This window comes from Schistocerca piceifrons, chromosome X, assembly GCF_021461385.2.
Source record: "Schistocerca piceifrons isolate TAMUIC-IGC-003096 chromosome X, iqSchPice1.1, whole genome shotgun sequence".
Taxonomy (NCBI): domain Eukaryota; kingdom Metazoa; phylum Arthropoda; class Insecta; order Orthoptera; family Acrididae; genus Schistocerca; species Schistocerca piceifrons.
Window position 1 is genome coordinate 24,678,277 of NC_060149.1, and position 25,715 is coordinate 24,703,991.

At 41.0% G+C, this 25,715-nt stretch overlaps 1 protein-coding gene across 1 annotated transcript in view; it reads right to left on the bottom strand.

The window, feature by feature from the left end:
- The window catches only part of LOC124722162, a 182,239-nt gene extending 158,727 nt beyond the window's left edge, over window positions 1-23,512 (bottom strand). Inside the window, exons 1-2 of the mRNA XM_047247364.1 lie at window positions 23,478-23,512; window positions 1,972-2,128 (exon numbers count right to left, since the gene is read on the bottom strand). Of these exons, the coding sequence (XP_047103320.1) occupies window positions 1,972-2,128; window positions 23,478-23,512 (192 nt within the window). The remainder of the gene's footprint in view (window positions 1-1,971; window positions 2,129-23,477) is intronic.
- Window positions 23,513-25,715: the final 2,203 nt, after the last annotated feature.

The window sequence follows — 25,715 nt, forward strand, 5'->3', positions numbered from 1 at the left end:
CATGCGACTATTCGATAGATGATTCGTGAATTCAAATGGGAATACTTCGTGGAGAGACAACGTTCTTTTCGCAAAACATTGCAGAGAAAGTTTAGAGAACCAGCATTTGAAGCGACTGTATAACGATTGAACTACCGCCAACGTGCATTTCGCTTAAAATATAAGAGAAATTAAGGCTCGTATGGAGGCAAATAGGCCGTCGTTTTTCCTTCGCTCTCTTTGAGAGTGCAGCCTTTGTAATTCAGTTAATGTTAATGCACTTGTGCAACATTTGAATATCTAAACTAAAGTTACCCACATTCAGAGTACCTCATTAAACTTCATACAGTCCACAGTTTTAGTTTATTACATTTATAACAACATTAGCTAACACTAGCCAATTTTGTTAAAACAAACACTGACCAAGGATGAAAAAGTGTTTTTCGCAAAATTACTGCCGAAAATATTGGAAATAAAGATGACAACAGGATTTGAAACTCTGGAAAGTTATTATGTCAAAAACCACTTGAAGCTCAGCATGGAAAAAACATAGATCGTAGCATACCAGCTGAGACACTGAGGAGCTAGTAAAAACGTAAATGTTATGTGGAGAGAACAATTGCTGTACGAAAGTGACCCGCTCGAGTACGTGATGGCGAAATCTGATCGTACCCTCACCTTGAAAGTTCACAGCGAATAAACAAAAGAGTAAGTCGTACACTCCAAATAATTACATCCGGAAGCTGACTTGTAGCATCTGGGGTGCAACCACTGTTTCATTTATTCGTTTGTTTCTACACAGAGGTATACGGAATATCCGTAACAAGTATTCGTCGTATCCCACATAGATCACAAGGCATTACATAGAAAGAGAGTTTCTTATTTAGTTATGTTAATTTAAAAAAAGTAAACGCCGCGCGGCTTTATTTTTAATTACTATGGACACACGTTAATCAATGACTGACGCTAAATATTCTAAATACTCTGGATTTCATAGCTTGCAAAAACTTTGTGTTCCATTACTTGTTATTTTTCATATGTGCATTCTATTTATTAGTTTTTCTTTTTTTAAAGCAGTGTGAATCGGAGAACTCCTTTCACATAAGAAAGCTATCTATTGGAACCTATACATCTTTAAAGCAATTAAAAGGCTAGAAACGTTTTTACGTATTAAAGAAACATTTATTTTTTCCTCCCACATCCATCAGACATGTCAGGAATAGCTAAAAGCAGGACGGTAAGCACCTGTTAAAAAGAGTACGATAGACAATCAGTTTTTTTTTTTTTGTCTGAACAGGCAATGGAGAAAGTGAACACTAATTCCTGTCTGCAATAAAAGTACAAGAAGATAGATTACGGATATTGAGATTCGCAGATAACATTGTCCTTCTATCAGAAAGTAAGTGAAGACTTCGACAAACTCTTTAATTTAAAAGCTAAATATAAACGCTGTTTAGCAAAAAATACCCGTTAGTGGTAAAAAAAAGTAGACAAAGAGTATGATAAATAGCAGTGGCGAGAAAAACGAACGCTGAACACCAATTTTGTTAAGTAAAAAGTTGCAGTATACATTGTGGCTATTTCAGGGTAGATATTACCTGGAGCAGTGAAAGATAAGCGGGAAATATATTGGTCTCATTCATTGACTGAGGTTAAAGGAAAAGATTCTACAAATATACATTTGGGTTGAAGCACACTAGAATTCTGAAACGCAGACAGTAGGGAAATCTGAGGGGTCAAGAACCACACAATTTGTGGTTCTGTAGGACAAATTCGAGACAGACAAAGGTACGAAATACGAAGCGAAGAGGTCTTAAGCTCGATAACTGAAGAAAAAAGTCTGTGGAAGAACCTTACCAAAATAAGGAACAAGTAGGTGAGGTGGTAACTTGGCAAACGAGTCAAAAACAGAATAATAAATGCAGCGGCATACAATGGCTGATGTATGCAGCTTGCAGTATTGGTGTGGTAAGGACAGTGAAGGTGGCTTACCTTTGCCTTTGGCCATGTGTCGCGCGTCGCCCCGGCCGTCGCACTGTTGGCTGCCAGCGGCGAGCTATCAGCGCGACGCCGGGCTCCGGTATAATTAGACGCGCCAGGGAGCGCACACCTGCTTGTGCAACCAGAGCTACCACTGTTTGCACTTATCCTTCATGGAGAACAGTGCTGTATTTAGGACTTACTACCACCCCTCAAAATATGGAAATCAAAGAGCCTGCAGCAGCAGAGGTTTGTTTCACAGTATCAACGATACGAAGTACCAACAGCTCTTAAGGCATGCATTTTAGAGGCCGTGTTTACTAGACTGATTTGCTTCGAACAATCGTTCTTGTCGTATCTTTGAATACTGACCTTTCCCCTGGGACACCCTGTACACCATTTTATAGCAGTTTCCCCAAGTATAAGCTATAAAGCAGCATTTAATCTTTTGTATCCAACTGTATAAAATTTTACTGTACAATCCTTAGTTAATGAACTGAAGAAATTAAAAAAGGACAACAACTGAAATCGTTAAAGAGATTCGCCTGGATAGCCGTGTACGTTTGCACGCCGCTTCCGGTATTTTGGGAAGGACGCCGGCTCCAGGTCGTATGAGCCCGGAGGATTAAGTAAGAGAGGCGGTGTGCAGGCCTGCCTAAATGTGGTGTTTAGGCGCTTTCGCATCTCACAAGGGGAGGCCACAGCGTTTGGAACGCGGATTTACTGTAAACTTCGTACACTCGTAATACTCAATGAGGACAACAAAATGAGTAAGCAGTAGCGCGTACTTCTCAAGCGTTACTGAGAAAATCACAAGATAATTTCGGTCGTCAAATATATATCTGTGCGTGGCCATTTTTACCATGAAGCGGCAGCAGCCGCGGGGTACCGGCACAGTAGCTCAGCATGTTCGGTCAGAACGTTAGCTACTCTTTGTAATAAAAAAAACTGAGCGAACGGATCAACGAACAAACTGAACGGGTGTCACCGGACGTCCGCCGTGAACAAATTCAACGAACAGTACAGAACAAAATGAATTTTTTTAAAAAAAGTGGTTAGCGTTCAAGCCCCGTAATCGCTGGATCGAGTTCCGTTCGTCAGTTTTTTTTTTATTATTGTCAACTCAGTCATTTTCTTTACTGTTTATATTACAATTGATATAATGGGCAAAATACGTGTAATCGGATGAACTTTTATTAAATTTACAATGTTATTTGGCAGTCTACTAATTTTTATTGTCACAAATAATATAATATTCACAACTATCGACTAGTAAACGACCTAACGCATAAAGTCATACTGAAAATGTGTGCTTGTCCGTGTCTTCAAAACTGTTCGTATTTAATCCAAAGAGAACGAGAAATTGCTTCTCGGAAGACGCTATTAAAATACGCTCGATACTGCATAACCAATTATCAGCACCGATTTTTAAGGAAATACGGCATTATGCATGGTTTGCTTCCAAACTATCGTCTGAAAGAGAGGTTTTTGAAAATGTTAACGAGGTTTGTTTTTCCACGGAAAACCTCAAAAGACCTTGTGTATGCGGAAACATAGCATTTATTCAATGCAGCTGATGGCGTTTAACTTTATGTTTTCCGTGTGTTTACGAAAAATACCATCCTGCAACTTGTATTCGTAATGTCGAAAGCGACGATTAATTCTACATCTTTCGAAAGCCGTCTGTGCCGGTCAAAACTTGGAGGTAACAAGACGTTTCGGGCGCCTTCCAGGTATAAGGGATTTCTCAAATCATGGACCATTCATTTTCAGTATCACTTTATGCGTTAGGTCGTTTACTAGTCGATAGTTATGAACATTATATTATTTCTGATAGTAAAAATTAGTAGACTGCCAAATAACATCGTAAATTTAATAAAAGTTCGCCCGATTACACGTATTTTTCCCATTATATCAATTGTAATATAAACAGTAAAGAAAATGACTGTGTTGAAAATTAAAAAAAAAAACAGACGAACGGGACTCGATCCGGTAATTACCGGGCTTGAACGCTAACCACTCGGCTGCCGCCGCTTCATGGTAAAAATTATCTTGCGATTTTCTCAGTAACGCTTGAGAAGTACGAGCTACTGCTTACACATGTTGTTGTCCTCATGGAGTACTACGAGTATACGAAGTTGGAAGTAAATCCGCGTTCCAAGCGTCGTGCCTTCCCTTGTCAGACTAGGTGAAAACCTTGCTAGTACCCACGTCCCGCCTTAGTTACACGTTTCGCAAACATTTAGAAAACATTCGCACGTTTTCACATGAGATGACACTAGATGCAGACAGATGGGATACATAAATTCCGTACTGGAGGGGGAGGGGGGGGGGGGGGGAGCGGGCTGATAAGGAGGACATCCGTCCACACTCTACCACTAACACTGCCAAATCCAGAATAACTAACAGATCCTGTGAAGAAACGAGATACAGCTAGAAAAAGGAAGAAACAGTCACACTTAAAACGAAAGTTTCAAATAACCGTGTTGTCTAATTGGTCTGTGCCTACAATTCATACTAACTATTTGTGCTTGAGATTGCTATGGCTCGTCAGTGATCTGTCTATCAGACGCTATGAATCTTGAGACACCAATACCCACACAACGGATAACGTTATCTGGAAGTGGTGTTCTCCACTTCGCCAGGAAATAAAAATAATAAAGTTTGGAAGAAATCTGCTTCTCGCCACATACAATTCACTTCCGACTGCCAAAATTTCCGTTAATCATTGATGTAAAAGTCTTAGCGATTTTGCCAACTGAAGTGCAGCGCGTTTGACCAGATGCAAATAGGAATTTGACAAGAAGGTATGGGGGCTTCAGAGATAAATGCTGACTTAATTGCACTGAAAAATTTGGACTTTGCAGTCCATATAAAATAATTGCATCTACCTCTTTAACGATTATAAGACAGCGCGCTACAAACTATTAAAACATACACTTTTTTTAAGTTTTAAATTTTTGTGTGCCTCCTTGGCTGCAGCCTACACGACCTGTGGCCCTGGTGGAGAAGTATCTTGTGTGAGCAGAAGTTAGTGTGTTTCTTAAACATTAGTCTTTTAAGTAATAGCAAGTAAAACATCCTTTTGTCACTATTAAATAATTTAATCGTAGATCCGTCCAGGTAGCATCACACATAAGCATGCTGCTTCTGGGTTTGGGGAGACACGTTGGCCCCAGATGGCATCCGCGCAGAGTGTTAACGACGAGGGTCTGGTTGCTGGCCAGGCTGGATATGGGTTTTAGGTGGTTTCCCACATCCGTCTAGGTGAATACTGGGCTGGTACCCACATGCCGCCTCAGTTAAATGATTGGCAAACAGCACATGTTTGCAAACTTATACATCAGATAACAGATGGAGTACACAAATTCTGTCCCAGGGCTGGGTTGGGGGTGGAGGGAAGGTTGTGACAGGAAGGGCTTTGGCCACTCTCTACCATTAACGTGACCTAAACCAAAATAATATGCCAACCCAATGACGACACAGAAATAGGCTAGAAGAAAGAAGTAATTCTTGCAACACGCTTAATTATAAGTAGCGGATTGTGGAGCGAATTCGTCTGAAAAACAACTGACGAATTCACCACAAATAAGCTCGAGTTGTTTCAAAATGGTTCAAATGGCTCTAAGCACTATGGGACTTAACATCTGAGGTCATCAGTCCCCTAGACGTAGAACTACTTAAACCTAACTAACCTAAGGACATCACACACATCCATGCCTCGTGGTTCCGGACCGAAGCGCCTAGAACCGCTCGACCACGCCGGCCGGCGATTTTTTTCAGATCAGGATTTTGAGCAGACTGCTTCAGCAAATCCAAACGATTTTCTTCGACTCACCATATAGGTTCATTGAACCGTGAATAGAAACGTATCATTCTCAAACAGAAAATGCCCGATCGCAAACTGTTACTTGAGAACGATCTAAATTAATGGTCTGGAAGATGGCAGGTTCTTTGGGCTCGCCTTTCTTTGACTTTAATTATTCAGTTCATGAAGGCATATGCAGTCAGAGTACTTGTATCGGGTTCTGGTGACACAGTGATCGTTATTAAGGAGATTGACTGTGGTTGATTAGTAATTTAAATAGTAGCTTATTAGAAAAAAGAAACAAACACCGTCTGACCAGGCCTTGAAGGACCACGGGTACCGACTGAAAGCTATGTCATCCTCAGCCCTTAGCTGTTACCACATGCAGATACAGAGGGGTATGTGGTCAGCACACCGTCGTCAGTTTTCGTAACCGGTGCCGCTACTTCTCAACCAAGTAGCTCTTCGATTGGCCTCACATGGGCCGAGTGCACCTTAATTACCAACAGCACTCGGTAGACCCGGATATTGACCCATTCAATAAGTGCATTAGTAGCTTATTGCATGGAGTAATTAGAGGTGACGGGAGGCTTCGTGAAGAGGAAAGCTCGCTGCCTGTAGATGGCAAAAAAGGCCACTTTATTGACGTAACTTCGTTGAACAAGGAGAGACGTGGATGTGGGTATGTCGGATGGGCCTGCGAGCCCCAATTGCCGCTTCCACGCAGTGGAACTCGCACTGGCAGACACAGGCTAAGCAGGGGGGGGGGGGGGGGGGAGGGGAGGGGGGGGGGGGGAGCGGTGGTCCCCTAGTCTCAGAGAGAGAGGAGCTGTTAGCGATCAACAGCGCAATGTCCCAGAGGTTCTAGACGGAATTTTTATGACTGCTTTAACCATCACCTTGGTAATTGTTGCTGGCCAGGGAGAGAGCATTTTTCTCAATCTCCTGGTATCTACCTGATGTTTCCTGTGGACCTCCCTGCCGAGATCCGACTTCGATAGGATCGTAAAAATCAATTCACCACAGTGCCTGAAATGGGCCAACATAGCGGGACGCCCAACATAATGTCACCGCTTAGCCACAGCCTGGGGGATGTGGCTAAGCCATGTCTCCGCAATATCCTTTCTTCCAGGAGTGCTAGTTCTGCAAGGTTCGCAGGAGAGCTTCTGTGAAGTTTGGAAGGTAGGAGACGAGGTACTGGTGGAATTAAAGCTGTGAGGACCGGGTGTGAGTCATGTTTGGGTAGCTCAGACAGTAGAGCATTTGCCTGCGAAAGGCAAAGGTCCCGAGTTCGAGTCTCGGTCCGGCACATAGTTTTAATCTGCCAGGAAGTTTCATTAACCTATTATTCTGCTAAGTGAACTATGACCCCCTGGAGATGATCTGTCCCTCTGAGAAACTTCCACTCACCTCTCCCCCTACCCCTCCTCGTCATAACCACTCTGGAAACATCCAACCCTTACCCCTACCCCTCGCTGACACAGGTACACTTTCAGGCCTGAGTAATTCGAATGCCCTCCTCCTACTACAACAATTTGATTGACTAATTAATTAAATTGATCATTTAATTAACCCCTCCACCTCTGGTAAATCCCCCCAGTCCTCGCCCCCTCCCCCACTTCTCCCTTCCATTCACCTGGAAACTGACTGGTCTGTGATGGAGAGGGGGCATCTCACAGTTACACCGCAAAGGGTATATTGTTTATTTATAAAAAAATTCAATTTCAGGGTTTGGATATCTCTTGCTCATCATTATCTACTATTTGGGAAGATGCAGGTCTTGTAAAATATATCAGAAAGAAGTAATTAAATCAATCTCTTTCTTTTTTATTACAATCGCACAAGGAATAACATCGACATAACTCATCACACGTTATCACACTGACAAAAATCTTTTGCTCGCGAAGCTCCTGCAGGAAGTGACGTGACTGCACCACCTTCCACCTTGTGCGCCGAGCAGAGCAGATGTGGCACTAACCCCCCGAACAAAAGTTTCGGGTGGTGCCAACCCTTTGATATTTGATACCTGAGAATTTCATGTCGAAACACATGCTCCCTTAAAGTAATCAAACGCCTCACCACATATGAAGTCTCTTAAGGTAACAACACAGAGAAGTTGTAAATATCAGGTTTACACTGTGTATCACTTTATAAATTCGGTGGTACATCTTTTTTATTACGATGGTCGTTTCTCCCTGTGTAAGTGGGGGATTGAAATTTCGTTAAAAGATATCGCCATAACGAAAAAAACTCGTGATCTCTCCCACCCGCCAGATGGTAGGTTCGTGAATATCAAATTGATAGGATAAATCATTAAATTAATAATATGAGTCACTTTGCATGGCGAGTACTTTTTTTTTTTTTTTTTTTTTTTTTTTTTTTTTTTTTTTTTTAGCTGTCAGATTACACTCATGAGGTATCTCGGTATCTCGAAACGAGTCACCTTTTTCGAACCTATCTGTTAAGGATCCCATCCACAAAACTCCAGCGTGGTGCCGGCCGTGGTGGCCAAGCGGTTAAAGGCACTACAGTCTGGAACCGCGCGACCGCTACGGTCGCAGGTTCGAATCCTGCCTCGAGCATGGATGTGTGTGATGTCCTTAGGTTAGTTAGGTTTAATTAGTTCTAAGTTCTAGGGGACTGATGACCTTAGAAGTTAAGTCCCATAGTGCTCAGAGCCATTTGAACCATTTGAATCCAGCGTGGTCTTCTAGACAGTCCCTCTGCATCTTGTAACTGTTCCTCAGTCTCTGTCCCATCCTCCCAACAACTTTGTCCACGTGATCACTCCAGTTTAAATCAGAACTGATCGGAAGTCAGAAGCGTTATATCTAAGACCTTCTGCAATCCATGGAGAAGCAAAGTGAGCTGAGTTAATGCGATAAGACCATGTTTTGACAATTCGGTGAAAATGGGAACGTGTTGTAGCTCTGCCTACTGTGTACTGTGTGTAAGGCCAGCGCCAAACGAAGCTTTCTCCTGCAACACAAGGTAACAGAGAAGACAGTAGGAGCAGCTACGATGGTGTTGGGGAAATTAGGAAGACTCTACATCGTACAAGAGCTGGAAGGAGGACGAGGATTTTGCTACAGCATGGCTGTGCATCTCCAAAGAACATATAGGTGCTGCAGCCTGATGGAGACCTACGTCTCTCAGGGTGCATTCCTGTCTGTCACCCTAACATTCTCTCCCTCCACGTTATTTTGTACCATCCAATAGAGAAAAACTACATGCCAGAAAATCTCCACTAACCTCACCTGTTGGAGAACCCGATAAGATATTACCACATACCCATTTCTGATATACCGAAAACAAATACCGTCTGCATCCTGGCATCAAGCAAATGTGGCATACCTATTAAATATACAGGGTGAGTCACCTAACATTACCGCTGGATATATTTCGTAAACCACATCAAATACTGACGAATCGATTCCACAGACCGAACGTGAGGAGAAGGGCTAGTGTAATTGGTTAACACAAACCATAAAAAAATGCACATTTTACAATGCAACAAACGGCACTGATTACGTATTTGTTTATATGTTTAGATGTGCTAACAAAACTAACGTGGTTAGATTTAAAATACGTAGGTTTGTGTTAAAAACATACTTCCGTGCATTTTTGTATGGTTTGTATTAAACAATTACACTAGCCCCTCTCCTCACGTTCGGTCTGTGGAATCGGTTCGTCAGTATTTGATGTGGTTTACGAAATATATCCAGCGGTAACGATAGGTGACTCACCCTGTATAGGTATTGGTCCATTGGAGGAGGTGACCTGTGATCGACTTCACTTCCACAGACCAGCACAAAGTATTGTCACCTGTACTGTAGGAGGACCATACCCCACAGACTATCAATTGCAAGACAGGCTCCCTGTGTTTTTCTTTAACATGCACTTTGACACATTGTTTCTTTTCTTGTGTAACACATCGAAGCAGTGTGTGACTCCAGTTTTGTAAATCACCATGATTTTTTTTCCCATCACAGTTCTGAGGTCTGCGTCAGCTGACATTAATGCTTCTTAAACCATTGGCTCTCACTGAAAGCTGGACACTGCATGGTGTAAACTATGCTGCTCCTACAACACACAGGATGGTCGAAATAAAAGGCAGAGGTGGTGTTTCTTAGTGACAAAAATGTGGAAGACATCGCGACATATGGAAACTGGAAGAGTTTGCGACATTGTGGGCGTTTCCAAACAACTGCCTGAAGGTGACTGATGAGGTCTACATTTAAACTCATCTTTCACAGTGATATGGTCGCAGATGTGTAGGTGTTCTGTTTCGATTGATTCCTCATACTGCTCTGAGCACTATGGCACTTAACTGCTGTGGTCATCAGTCCCCTAGAACTTAGAACTACTTAAACCTAACTAACCTAAGGACATCACAGACATCCATGCCTGAGGCAGGATTCGAACCTGCGACCGTAGCGGTCACGCGGTTCCAGACTGTAGCGCCTAGAACCGCACGGCCACTCCGGCCGGCCCTCATACTGCGGTCATGTAAGTGACCTCTGTTCTTGTGCAGGCCATCCACAAATGGTGCTGCTCCCACCAAGACTCTCTCCAACTCATTACAAGTGGTATCAATCAATCATTAGGTGGTAATCAACAGAGCACCAATGGATGAATGGGATGGGAAAACACGCCGTTGATGTACTGTAATAAGTACCACAGTTGATAGTGCTACCAATTTTAGCAATTTTACCATTTTTCTGTAATTTCAAAGCCAATCATTGGCATATTGCATGTTTCCAATTTCTGTATCATCACTAAACCATCCCTCCACTACTTTGCGTGCACTATATAGTACATTGCGAAAGTAGATAGAATACTGTGCAGTACATCCATTCATGATTAATTCTCGAACATATACACCAAAATACACCAGACAGCACCCTATACCGATGCAGTTAGGTTATCTACATATTTCTAGCAGTTCGATCATAGTGTGTAATTAACGATTACAATTGCCCATCTTTTCCTATGTTGATAGGAGTCACAAAGCATTCTCGCATTCTTGGGATAAAGTTGGAGGTTGAAATATCTCCCCGCACTATCTTCGACCAACCCTTCCTACAAAACTGTCGCCAATGTAATTTGCAGCTGACCAGAAGTAGGAGGCCTGTTAGCTGTTACCTGTGGCAGCAGGGGCCAGCAGAGGGACCAGTGCGTGTTGCGTGAGGAGATTCAAAATGACGGGTGTTTATGGTGGAAGATTATTCCATCCACGTAAATTGATCGGTTGACTGCTTGGTGACAGTCTCTCTACGACCTCTGAGCACCTGGTACAGCGGGTGTGTGCATGCTGGGATATCGGCTTGCAGCTGTTGGCATAGCTGATACGTGTGTGGGTCTCTCGTCACCGGTACGCTATGTCCCTGCCGGCGGTGGATGGCGGGGCCGTGGCTCCTGGCAGTCAACGGACAGCTAGCTCTTTGCGATCGCCAGTTTATGTGCTCAGTTGGATTTTTTTCACCTGATATGTTTAGTGAAAACGTTGTAGTGGAGGGAGGCATTTGTGCTCTTAAATGTCGGTAGATACAAGACCTCGAATATATTTAGTGCTACGATCTATTTGAGGTGGAAATTTCACTACTTGAGTTACATAATGTTTGCATGTGATACTCAAAAGTTGGAAATACGTTTTATTACGAAGAAGGATCATCGTAAGGTGGAGGAAAGTGTCTTAAGCGATCTCTTTGACTCCTGTAAATTGTTAAACAATGAATTTGATACGGTAGTGCAAATGGATTATTTCATTTTATTTTTCTATCGAAATTGCGTCAGCTCTCCCTGGGGAGGATTAGCCAATAGGAACACAGCGTTCTGAGGAGAGCTGAAATCCTCCATATGCGTGTTTCGAGACATTGGTTCACTCACGGAGAGAGACAGAGACATGAAGTGAGTCTGGAATTTCCCGATCAACAGAATACCGCCACTTGATGCTTTGCTTGGGGGCAGCAAGATCAAAGGACGCCGATATTCGATCTATGGTTGGTGGTATTTTGCAACATGATCTGTAATTACGATTTTTAGCAGTTTTGACCATCGTAGCGGCGCCCTGACGATAGACTCACACGCGAGAGACCCCAAACGGTGGCTGCTATACCGCAGTTCATTCCATTCATGATCTGTAGACCACTTCTGCAGGGTATATCTTTCAATGCAGTATGACTGCTGTATGTTTCTCGATGTGTAGAAAATAGTTTGCCACTGATATTCTCATAATTTGTGCGTCTGCAGAAAGTGGCGAACAGTGCTCCTGCACCACCAGCAGCAATTTGGTGGGTAAATTCAATAAGAACCGATCAGAACACTTCATTCACAGGAAGTTCCATGACATCAAAGAATCACAAGACATCCTCGGTGGGGGTGGGGGGTGTGGGGTGGTGGCACTGGGGCCTCTACAGACTGTTTCGAACAAGACAGAGGCAGAGCAGTATATCTACAGAAAGTTCTATGACCGCTTGAGGGAGAAATAGATAGATAGAGAGAGAGAGAGATAGAGAGAGAGAGAGCATGTGTTCCGACATGAAATTCTCAGGTATCAAATATCAAAGGGTTGGTACCACCTGCAGCTTTTGTTCAGGTGATTAGCGTGATATCCACTCTGCTCGGTGCACCAGGCAGCTGGCGCATTGTGCAGCCACTGATGGGCGTGTTGCTGCATGGTACCCCAAGCTGCGTGCACGTGCTTCAGAGTCGGAAGATTTTCAACAGTGTATTTATGTGTGATGAGTTATGTCGATGGTACTCCTTGCATAATAGGAATAAAAAAGAAAGAGATGGATTTAATTACTCCTTTCTATGTATTTTATAAGACTTGCATCTTCCCAAATAGCAGAGAATGATGAGCAAGAGAGATCCATCCCTGCAAATTCAATTTTTTTATATAAATATGCAATATGCCCTCTGCTGTGTAACTGAATTTCCTGGTGTGAGATCCCTCCTCCACTTGGATGGGTGACCATCCAGGCCGCCATACGCTGTTGCCTTTCTTCAGGTAGCACTCAGCCTCGTGATGCCAATTGAGGAGCTACTCGACCGAATAGTAGCGGCTTCGGTCAAGAATACCATCTTACGGCCGGGAGAGCGGTTTGCTGACCCCACGTCCCTCCTATCCGCATCCTCCACCAAGGATGACACGGCGGTCGGATGGTCCCGGTAGGCCACTCGTGGCCTGAAGACAGAGTAAGACCCCTCTTCTCCAGCACAGACCCGTCAATTTCCAAGTGGGAGGGTAAGGAGGAATTGGGGAGGGGAGGGCTGAGGTGACTTACCAGAGGGGGGAGGGGTTAATTAATTGATCAATTTAATTAATTAATCAATCATATTGATAGAGTGTGAGGGGTCTATTCGATTAACTCAGCTTCGAAACTGTACTTGCATTGGCGAGGAGGAGGTTCGAGGGTTGGAGGTTCCCAGAGAGGTTGGGAGGAGGAGAGGGAGGGGGGAAGGGTGGGGAGGCTTCTCAGAAGGACTGAATATCCCCAGGGGGTCATAATCAACTCAGTAGAACAATAGGTTAAGGGCTGTTAATGAAAAAGGTCTATATGTTTGACTACGAATGTATACGTGCCCCTGATGTAGGCAAGTCGCACTAGCCACCTGCTATTGCCCTACCACTAATGAGTTATTGGGTCTCTAATCCAGATGTAGCCATGTATAACAATGCACAGATGCATAAAGTCTTAAAATTTTTAAGAAGGCAGAAGAGATCAGGCAGAAGGAAAGTAAAGAGAGAAAGGAATTCGAGAAGGAACTGAAGAAAGATATAATAGAGATCAAACACGAGGAGTTGACAATTAAAAAAATGTCAGCAGAGGCGAAGCAGTGAACACTATATGCAAAGAAAGACTCACGAGTAACTATTAGCGAAGCAACTGGAGCATGGTTCAAATAGCTCTGAGCACTATGCCACTTAACTTCTGAGATCATCAGTCGCCTAGAACTCAGAACTAATTAAACCTAATTAACCTAAGGACATCACACACATCCATGCCTGAGGCAGGATTCGAACCTGCGACCGTAGCGGTTGCTCGGCTCCAGACTGTAGCGCCTAGAACCGCACGGCCACTCCGGCCGGCTGGAGCAAGGAAAGAGGTGCTAGTAGCCAAGAGACATGTGAAACGGGCCAAAAATTTCATTTAGCCAAACAAAGAAGGTTGTGCTTATGTTATAGGAACAGGGGAAGAAGATAGCATAGGATGCACGAGAAGAAGTAGTAAAGATTCGCAGAGGGTAGATCAGTTAGGACAACAGTGAGAAGACATGACAGAATTATGCTATGAATACTCGCGGATTAGTGCACAGCAGATAGAAATAATTGAAGATATCAAACACATACGAGATCGTACAGAACATATATAAATTTGATGCGTGAAGAAGTCGAAAGAAGACAATGAAAGAAGACTACGAATAGAGCAAGAAATACATGTGGGCGATTTGAATTCCGACATAACTCAGCTGGTACATCCAATACAATCACCAGTTTGTCAACCAACTGTTGCATGCCCACCATCAGTGATTGTACCACCAGCCACACGATGTGACTCGAAGGCCGAGCCATCACACATCCGCGTGCCACTCTCTGGGGGTGTGTCTCATGTATTAGTATCGAAGATGGTGTGGGAAGATGTAGCAGTAACTCGCACAATCGAATCATCCATCATAGGGAAGAAATAAGAGTATCGGAAGCGAGACAAAGATCGAGTTCAATAAATGACTTGGGATTCAACGATAAATACTTTATCTCAGCTTTAACATGATCTGTTCGAAATGGGTTTCTCCTTTATCCGCTACTACATGTGCTTTCTCTTAAAGTGCGGTTTCAAGAACCTCGTTATCAAACAATCCTTAATCTAATTCCTATACTATTTAAATAGAGCGATTTTACTTCCATCGACTGTTCCCTTGGCCCGTGCTGGCTAACCACTCGACTAGCAACTGGTGCGTCGGTGGATCTGAAGACTGTGCACGTCTGTGTTTATTACAGATATAAAATACGCAAATACCAAGCAGAAACACGGCGTAATTGGTGGCTGAATGCTTGTCGATATAATCTTGTGACGATAATTTTCTTGAAATATTGCACACGCTGTAACATCTGCTGCACTGAATTTTCCCCTGCTGTGATTATGTAAATTTATCTAACGAACGCATAAGTTCAGAGTTGAGAGTGGCATTAACATAATAAGATTTTGGCGGGTAATACCCTTAGTGACCCTTCTGATCAACACAACGTATTCGCGTCAATGCCATGACAGTTGTACCAGTCAGCGTAGACGGAAAACGGAAACCCTTCTCGACGATCACACAAGCCGTATCATTAATGATAATACTGCTTCCCTGCATTTCTAATTTTCTCAACCCCTAATGTTTCACTTTTACATAGCAATTTATCAACACACTTTCTGGCGAGAAGGCCGAGGACATCCACTGTATCCATACCTTTTGAAAGTAATACCATGTGGAGAAGTTTGCCTTTTTGCAAACGTGCCTCATTCGTTTTCCCCAAAAGCATATTCGTCTCACATTTTCGCATGTCAATCTGTACCGGTCTGTCTGGACGGTGCGTCAGGGCTTGAAACTGGAGGGAAATATCAACGATAGAGTGCGTGATTCAATAGCCTCAGCAGGATTTATACCCTAAGACAGGGCGATTTCTCAATTTATAATTTATGTTTCATGTTCTGTATGCGTCCATTTGACCTGTTTATCGTGTATGCGGGCCATATCTTTCCTGTTCTTGTTTTCGTCTGTTAGAGTGATTGTGTGAGTTGTTTGTGTGTGGTACTTCAGAACTCTTTGGTTGCAAGGTTTCTGTGATCGTTACGAACCACGGAGGTAAGAACATGCATGGTAGCAACCATGCAGCATCTCTGAGCGTTTCTGGCTTGTGTGAGGACCTGGGCTACAGTAGCGTGCAAGCTTTACAGTTTTCCCTGTGTCGCTGAAGAGGTCTGAGTGGTCATCTCTAGCAGCATACACTGAAACGTGTAAGGAGTTTTTTTGAGTTTCTAGTAGTCCTCCACTGTGTACATATCAGTAATCACACCACACAAATGACTTTAGCTAGGCAATGGTGTTATTTTTATTAATATTCAACTTACTTAATGTGATCCTTTGCTCAATTACAACTTGGCATTGCTGAACGGTGACGCCATACGATGTAGAAAATCAGTTACTTTTACATGCCTTGTATGAATGTGTCGTGTGCTTTTCTACGTTTGATTTAGCATCCGTTTCGTATTTTATTTTCATGGGTTTACTAACCTGCATTCTGCTGCGCCACTTTCGTTTCTCTGTGCGCTATGAGGCTGCAATGAGATGGAATTACAGCTCGTGATCATAATAAATCCTCAATTCCACTGCGGAGTAGAGGAGTAGATGTTCTGTTATTTAATAATAGTACCGTCAAATTAATGAAGTTATACCGAATTCCTGTAATGGGCCTTTTTTCTTACTTTCTGACCCTATGCCCTAAAACGTAGAATGAGGAAACATCATTCTAAATTCTATCCCTTTTGCTGTGTGGATGGTCAGTGTGGATGTTCATGGACGTGCATCAGATAAATCCTACCCGTTATTTAGCAGGATTGGTTCCATGTGTGCAGGTTGTGTTCTTACGATAGACAAGATACCATGTGTCGAAGCATTCCAAGCAATGGTGTTTTATTTGATATCCTCGTGTGTTTTAATTCAGAAATAAGTATTCAGTGAGTCTTCACTTGCAACTGTTACATCTCGTATCACAACCCTGCTTCCTAATCAGACTCTGTAAAATCATTCAGTTCTTATCTTCCCTTAATAACGTTCAATAAAATTCTAATTTATTCCTTCGATCATACAACTATCTGACAGGTGTTTCTTTTTCTTCGCTCTAGTTAACCAATTTTTAAATGAATTTAAGCCACCAATCTAAATTTTTGTGCCTGGTACGTGTTCAAAGCAACGAAAGTAAGCTCAGTTTGCATACTGGTTGATGGTATTTAAAGTCAGATACAGGTGTCATTCAGAATACCGAGAGTGCCATTAAATCTGAGTTTTCAGAAGAACAGGTATCATTCAGTCACTTTTGCCCTTATTCGTATCCATCTCTCCTCCCTCCTACTGAAACGAGTAACTAACGACGAGTAGAAACAAGAAACAACACCATAGAAACACGACAATAACGCTTCAATGACAAAAGGAAAATACACTTGCCATTTGTATGATAACACTAAATCCACCCGAACACGTAGACAATGTAAATCATACCCATAAACTCTAACATCAATAATAAATTTAACACCAACAAAACATTGCAAATAATCACAACGTAAGTAATTATGTGGCCTCAAAGCATCAAGCATGTCATGTGCCTTGTTCCATTTAGTTACTAGAGGTTCCTTCTTTCTGCATGCTGTATCTCTGCATACCAGGTCAGTCACAGCTAGCTGTGGTAGCCCATCTATCTCATCTTTAAATGGTTTACCTGACCGATGTAAAAGATAGATGTTTTGGTATAATATTGTACCTTCACCTTAACTGGTGCAGTCATCTCCATGACCTGATACGGTGTGTGACACTTAGTCAAGAACTTCTTTGCATTTCCCTTCGGTGTATAGGAATTGGTATAGGGATTAATGATCAATACTCACTGCCCTGTACAATGCTGCAGCAATTTGCCCATGCGCCTCTTCAGCTGTTCCTGGAGGTCCAGAGCCTTTGCGTAGTCCTCTTGTTTGTTTCTCCATACCTCCCATATTATTCTGGCAAACTTCTTTACTGATTTGCAGTCCGGTCCCAATTTAGAACTTAAAACGTCAAAGGGGGACAGCATCTTCATCCCATACACCAACCCAAAAGGTGACATGCCTATTCCCATATGAGTCTTCGATTTGTTTGCTCAAGCCACATATGGAAGACAGTTATCATATTCATGTAAAAGCTCATCATCTTCGAAATGGTCTTATGGACACACCAAATCCTACTGTTGATTTAAGGGTGGAATGGTTTTGCTCACAACTTCTGAATACGTAAAAGATGGCACAGCTGTTTCATAAGTTCTAAAATGAAGTTCATACCCTGATCTGATACTTAGGTTATCAGGCACTCCAGACCTCAGTATACAACTGTTAATTAATACCTGTGCCACAGTGCTGGCCTCTTTGTCTAGAATTGCTACCATTACTAGTCACCATAAAAATGCTCACTGATTGTAAGCACATATCCCTGCAAGTGTTCTGTTGAATGGTCCACAAAGATCGAGCCAAAGCATTTTAAATGGTGTTAATGCCTCTGGCAACCTCTAAAAAGGCATTTTCTGATCCAAAATACCCACTCTTTGTGCATTTAGCACACAATCCCTGGCATACTGCTCTATGTCACACGATTATACCTCCATCAAAATCGTTTGCAGCATGCCTGCCTGTTGTTCATCAGGCACCATGATCTGACAACACATGCTCATGAGCCTGCTGGAAAATTGCCAGGACGCGACACATGGTCCACATTTCGTGACTCTTCTCAACAAATTCTCATGTATGATAAAGTGCAGTCGTAAATTAAAGGCCCACCAATCTTTATCCTTTGTCTGTGCTTGTTGCCATTCCACCACACTCTTGCCCCATGTGCTCAACACAGAAACTTTGCAGTTTAACTTCAGCATATTCAACCATTCAGGAAATGTTCCACTGATAAAAGACAGGTTACACAAATAACTTAAAATGTCACAAAAAAAGAGGCATACTGTTTAATTAACTTTTCTTGATATGTTATCATAGCCCCTAGAATTTTTTGATTTTAAGGATTTTATGGTGGACATTACTTCTACGGGTGTTGTGAGGGTCATAGTCATATTATTGTAGTTATTTATAGTGACTGGTCTGATATATTCCATGGCAGCATCTACTGAGCCTGACAACCCACCTTTTCAGTAATAGTCATGAAGCGCTTATTGGAAAGTTCAGCAGCACTGCAGACATCTGTTACCCATCTAATATTTACTCTTAATGTTATGTGCTTCTCTTTGTCTCTGGTTCTACCAGTCTCTTTCTATACTATAACCCATTTTGCCATTATTTTGTTATCTGGTGTGAGTATCCTTTTCTGTTACTGCATTTGCTTTGGTGTCCATATTACTATCTTCAATATTTTGCAGTATGTTTTGTAGTGCTCTATGCATTTATATCAGTGTTTCTCACTGATAGATATAGTTTCCTTTTTATCTTAGAAGATATCTTTATTCCCTGCGTAATCCATGCTTTTTTATAAACCTTAGTCTCATCTGGGTTAGTTTCGGGGGAAAACAGTTTTCAAATAAGTTACGGACATTGTTAATAAAAGTGTTGTATTTCTCATTCATGTTATGAGCATTGTACACATCACTCCAATTCACATCTTCGAGAAGTTCCCTAAAATAATCAATTTTGGCTTACTGACTATCGTCTTGAACTCAGATTTAGTAGATTTTATGTCCTGATCAGTATTCACATTTAGCAAAAATAACTACATGTCATGGTCTGATAGGCAACTTATTACTGGTTTTATAATATAATTTTGTTCATTAAACACTTTTATAAAGACGTTATCGATGGCCCTTAGCTATTCTAGTTGGAAAGTTAGCAGTGCGAATTAAGTTGAATGACAATGCTATTGACTGCAGTAAGTTGTTACTGGAAGAGTTTTCAAGAAAATCTACATTAATGTCACCAGCAACCACTAATTCTTTCCTTTTTGTTGTTTAATAGGCCAACAGAGCTTCAAAGTGATTTATGAACAGATTAACCATATCTAACACTTGGTTTAAGAATCATGAAAGAAGTTTGTATACATGGAAGAGCCCTGGGGACTCTGGAAGGTTTCAGATGTGTTATACACAGGTAAGACAGAGATTTAGAAATCAGGTTTTAGACTGTAAGTTATTGGATATGAACTGTAGACTATAACTGGAGACAATGCAAAATGGTAGGAATTTAAGGAGATGGACCTGGATAAACTGAAGGAACTAGAAGTTGTAGAGAGTTTCACAGAGAGAATTAGGGAATGATTGACAAGAACAGGGGGAAAGAAATACAGTAGAAGAAGAGGGGGTAGCTTTGAGAGCTTAAATAGTGAAGGTAGCAGAGGATTAAGTAGGTAAAAAGACGATGTCTAGTAGAAATCCTTGGGTAACAGAAGAGATATTAGATTTAATTGATGAAAGTAGAAATGCAGTAAATGAAGCAGGCGAAAAGGGATACAAACATCTCAAAAATGAGACCAACAGGAAGTGCAAAATGGTTAAGCAGGGATGGCTAGAGGACAAATGTAAGGATGTAGAGACATATATCACTATGGGTAAGATAGATACTGCCTACAGGAAAATTAAAGAGACCTATGGAGAAAAGAGAACCACCTGTATGAATATCAAGAGCTCAGATAGAAAACCAGTTCTAAGCAAAGAAGGGAAAGCAGAAAGGTGGAAGGAGTATATATAGGATCCATACAAGGGCGATGTACTTGAGGGCAATATTATGGAAATGGAAGAGGACGTAAATGAAGATGAAATGGGAGATAGGATATTGCGTGAAGAATTTGACAGAAAACGGAACGACCTAAGTCGAAACACGGCCCCTGGATTAGACAACATTCCATTAGAACTACTGATAGTCTTGGGTGAGCCAGTCATGACAAAACTCTTCCATTTGGTGAGCAAGATGTATGAGACAGGCGAATACCCTCAGACTTCAAGAAGAATATAATTATTCCAATCCCAAAGAAAGCAGGTCCTGACATGTGCGAAAATTACCGAACTATCACTTTAATAAGTATCAGTTGCAAAATACTAACACGAATGCTTTACAGATGAATGGGAAAACTGGTAGAAGCCGACCTCAGCGAAGATCAGTTTGGACTCCATAGAAAAGTTGGAACACCTGAGGCTATACTGAACCTATGATTTATCTTAGAAGATCGATTAACGAAAGCAAGCCTACGTTTCTACCATTTGTAGACTTAGAGAAAGCTTTTGACAATGTTGACTGGAACACTCTCTTTCACATTCTGAGGGTGGCAGGCGTAAAACACAAGGAGCGAAAGGCTATTTACAATTTGTACAGAAACCAGATGGCAGTTGTAAGAGTAAGGGGCATGAAAGGGAAGTAGTGGTTGAGAAGGGAGTGAGACAGGGTTGTAGCCTATCTCTGATGTTATTCAATCTGTATATTGAGTAAGCAGTAAAGGAAATAAAAGTAAAACTTGGAGTAAGATCTGAAGTCCATGGAGAGAAAATAAAAACTTTACCAATGACATTGTAACTCTGTCAGAAACAGCAAAGGACCTGGAAGAGCAGTTGAACGAATGTATATTGAAAGGAGGATATAAGATGAACATCAATAAAAGCAAAACGAGGATAATGGAATGCAGCCGAATTAAATCAGGTGATGCTGAGGGGATTAGATTAGCAAATGAGACACTTAAAGTAGTTGATAAGTTTTGCTATTTGGGGAGCAAAATAACTGCTGATGGTCGATGTAGAGAGGATATAAAATGTAGACTGGCAATGGCAAGAAAAACGTTTCTGAAGAAGAGAAATTCGTTAATATCAAGTATAGATTTAAGTGTCAGGAAGTCTTTTCTAAACATGGACGATAAATAGTTTATACGAGAAGAGAATAGAAGTTTTCGAGATGTAGTGCTATAGAAAAATTCTGAAGATTTGATGGGTAGATCACGTAACTAATGACGAGGTACTGAATAGAATTGGGGAGAAGAGGAATTTGTGACACAACTTGACTAGAAGAAGGGATCTTTCAGTAGGACACATTCCGAGGTATCAAGGGATAACCAGTTCAGTATTAGAGGGAAGTGTGGAGGCTAAAAACCATAGAGGGAGACCAAGACATGAATACACTAAGCAGTTTCAGAAGGATGTAGGTTGCAGTAGTTACTTGGAGATGAAGAAGCTTGCACAGGATAGAGTAGCATGGAGAGCTGCATCAAATCTCTGGACTGAAGACCACAACAAAAACAACAACCGAATATTTTGATGGACTAAAGATAGTTGGCATTTCACACTGACTGAGATAAGACTGGGTGGAAATAAAATTTCTGCTGATTGGTGAAAATTTTTAACCTATCTTGGAACTTGACTTCTTTCTGTCCTGCCTGTCCTAAAAAGGTGCTGATCCAGCACCTGTACTCACTGGTATTTTGCCACTCATGGCAGCTTCCCCCCTTAAATTTTCTGCTCTTAGCCCAGCTACTTTACCTTCCCTTTCCTGTTGAGGTGTAGCATGGCCGCCTGTATTAGAGGCCGCAGGACTGAAATGTGGCAACGTTACGTTAAGGTCTATCGCATGGCTGTGGCTATAAGGTAGCGAACATAAGCAGTTGTTTACGTACTTTCGAGGTGTCTGTTTTATCCGACATTACAGTGTAATTATGCTATACTGGACTCTGCAAAAATTATAGCAAGTAGTCGTGACTACAGTCGAAGATATAACACAATGTAAGTATACAATTCTGTGAAGTTTGTAGTGTTTTTACATGTATATGTGAAAGTGTGCTACGTGAACGACTTTCGTCTACACCATTGCAACAAAAGTTCTACTATATTCTAGATACAATTTGAAAATAAAGTTTTGAATTCATAAGTTTAGTATCAGAATCTTCTCCTAAGTGATTTTGTGTTAATATTATGAACATTTCTACACATTTGATTCTATTTGTAGACTTGTGTTTCGTGATGTCCAAGCAGTAGAAAAAACCAGTCCACTCAAATTCTCATTTGCTGTTTTTACATAATAGTGTTTTGATTTAAGGTGCTAGCAATTAATGCATCATTCTATTTGCAGATGCCATAAAAGTGTTGTGTTCCTGGTTGCAACAGCAACTACAAATCCAGCAAGGAAGAGGGTTACGTCTCAGTGTTCAGATTCCCTACTGAAGAGGAAAACAGAAAACGATGGACAAGAAATATCCCCAGAAAGGACTGGACTCCATCAAATAGAATTGTTGTTTGCATGAAACATTTTGAAGAATGTGATGTACCAAGAGTGTAGATTTACAAGGACTCTGATGGGAACTGTCACGAGTTTCCTAGTCAAAGGCCATTGCTTTTACCAGAAGCTGTGCCAAAAATATTCCTTGGGCTACCATTGTATTTAAGAAAGGTGCAGCCTCCAAGAAGTTGTGACCCAGAAATGAGAAGGAAGCGTGCACGCCATGAAGAGAAGGAGAAGTATGAAGCCATGCTAAATTAGGACATTATTGCAAAATTTCAGTGTTTGTGTGCTGAGCACCAGGATAGAATAAACAGTGTAGGAAAGTGGAGTGTTAGTGTTAAAGAGAATAAGATATTATTTTATGCTATAGATTTTTCTGAAGACATTCCTCAGGTCAAAGTGAGTATGGAAATTAGTGACAAACTCATTTCAAGTGTGTGTGTGAATGGTTTCATTCTGTCACATGAGCAGCTCAGTTTGATTTTACCTTCCTCACTTAGAGTAACCAGATGGTCACAAATATTAAATATTTTGAGTATAGATATCAACTGTGATAGCTACACACCCGCTAATCCAAATTGCTGTGCCACACTCTTGTTTCTGTTGGAACAGATTGATTTGTTTTCAATGAATAAGCGGACATATTCGGTTGATATGATGATGCATGCATTTATTATCTACAACCAATCTCCAGCATGCTATACAGCACTCCAGTCAAGTGGATTACTTACCTTACCACATGTGAAACACATTCAGCAGCTTTCATCTTCACTGAAGATTTGTCCAACCAATAAATCACAAAATGCCCATTTTCTTAAAATTGTTGTGGATAAATTAGATGAGAGAGAAAAATTTGTAATTCTGCAAGTGGATGAAATTTATGTTGAGCCATGTATTCAGTTTAAAGGGGGGAAACTCCGTGGATATACAGAAAATAATGCCCCATCCGAGGCAAAAACTGTGCTTGCCTTTCTCACATCATCTTTATATGGCAGTTTCAAAGAAGTTGTTCATTTGATTCCTGTCAAACAGTTGTCAGGCTCAGATCTCCATAAATTAACACTTAATGTGTTGCAGTTTCTTTCCTCGTGTGGTCTGACTGTTGTTGTTGTTATTATATCTGATAACAACAGAATTAATAGGAATATGTTTTCACTATTGGTAAAAAATTCCATCAGTCCATATTCCTTTCTGTCATGTGGCTCCCCTGTATTTGTAATGTTTGACACTGTTCATTTGTTAAAAAGTATTAGGAACAACTGGTTGAACCAGAGGGACAGTGACAGAACATTTAAATTTCCCCACTTTGACTCATCATCCAGTGATCTGCTAATGGCAAAATTTTCAGATATTGAGAACCTATACAAAATGGAACTCAACCAGCTTTTGAAATTAGCTCCTCGGTTGACTCACAAATCAGTGTATCCCAGTAGCTTAGAAAGACAAAATGTCAATCTTGTCTGCAATATTTTTAATGACACAACACTTACAGGCTTAAAAGCTGAATATGGTGAAAATTCAGGAACTGTACACTTTGTTGAAATCATTCTCCGTTGGTGGAATATTATTAATGTTAAGAACTGTACAAAGGGAATTCGCAAACAAAATGAATTGTGTCTGCCTTTCACTAGTGCTTCTGATGACAGGCTTGATTTTCTCGACAATTTTTTGGCTTGGTTAGAGAGATGGAGGGCTTTGGACACTACCAGTTGTCTGACCACAGACACACATCAGGCATTGTATCAGAGTACTTCTGTTATTTCAGAAGTTGTTGAATATTCTTTCATTGGTGTAGGTGTGCAGTATCTTCTGACAGGAAAACTACAAACTGATAATTTGGAATCACAGTTTGGTAGGTATCGTCAATTATCGGGTGGAAACTACAATGTTTCTGTAACCCAGGTATTTGAATTTGAAAAGAAGTTGCGTGTAATGACTGTTTTGGAAATAAAGTCTGCAAAAATGGCCCAGTAAAATTTTCTCCAGAAATAATGAATGACGTAAGCATCTCAGATGTAATGTCTATGGATGTTGACGAGAATCTGTAAGTGTTTCGAACAACATAGGCAATTAAAACGTTGATGTACACAAATCTGTGCTTCTGTATGTTTGTGGTTATGCAGCACACAAAGCAACACAGTTGCTCAGTTGTACAACATGCACTGATTTTGTTTCAGGCACACACACCACAGATAAATATTTTGATAACCTTGTCCAAAGTGGATTGACTGTGCCATCAGATATTGTTGGGGAACTTGGCACTTTTGTATATACAGTTATGCAGCTTTTAATATCTCAAGAGAATGAAACAAAATTCCTCACTTGTCAAAATCAAAAGCAATTACTACTCAATCTGGTTGGCCAAGGAGTTGAATCACATGTTTCTCTGCAAATATTTGTAACAGATTCACGTCTCTGTGGAAGGCCACTTACTGATATCTACAAAAAGCTGGTTTTCATTATGTATAACATATTGTTAAATAATTATACCAAACTCCAAAATGATAATTTAATATGTTAATAGAAAATTAAAAACATTACGTAACTTTTGACACAAAATTATGAAACTTTTTTCATACCCATAACCTCAGTCCTTAAATGCTCTGATTAATACTGGTAAGGAGGAGGTGGCCACTATGAAATAAACTTTAATGCGCTGATAAATTTCAGTCATGCTTCTTATGAAAATCCTACAGCAAGGTCCCCAGTTCATTCTGCCTCAGAAAAATGTGTGAAAGTATTTAAATAGATTGTGTATGACCCGTGATTTAAAAAAAATCTAACATACTAATGAACAATACACAAAAAACGTTCGTTAAAAATTATTATTATTATGCCACCCTCATATATAAAGGTGTGAAAGATATGTCGCAGCTGTCAGAAACTTTTATATTAGTTTGTCATTAATATAGTAAGGAACATGATAATACATTTCAAATAACAGACTGAAATAACTGCAAGTCTGCAAA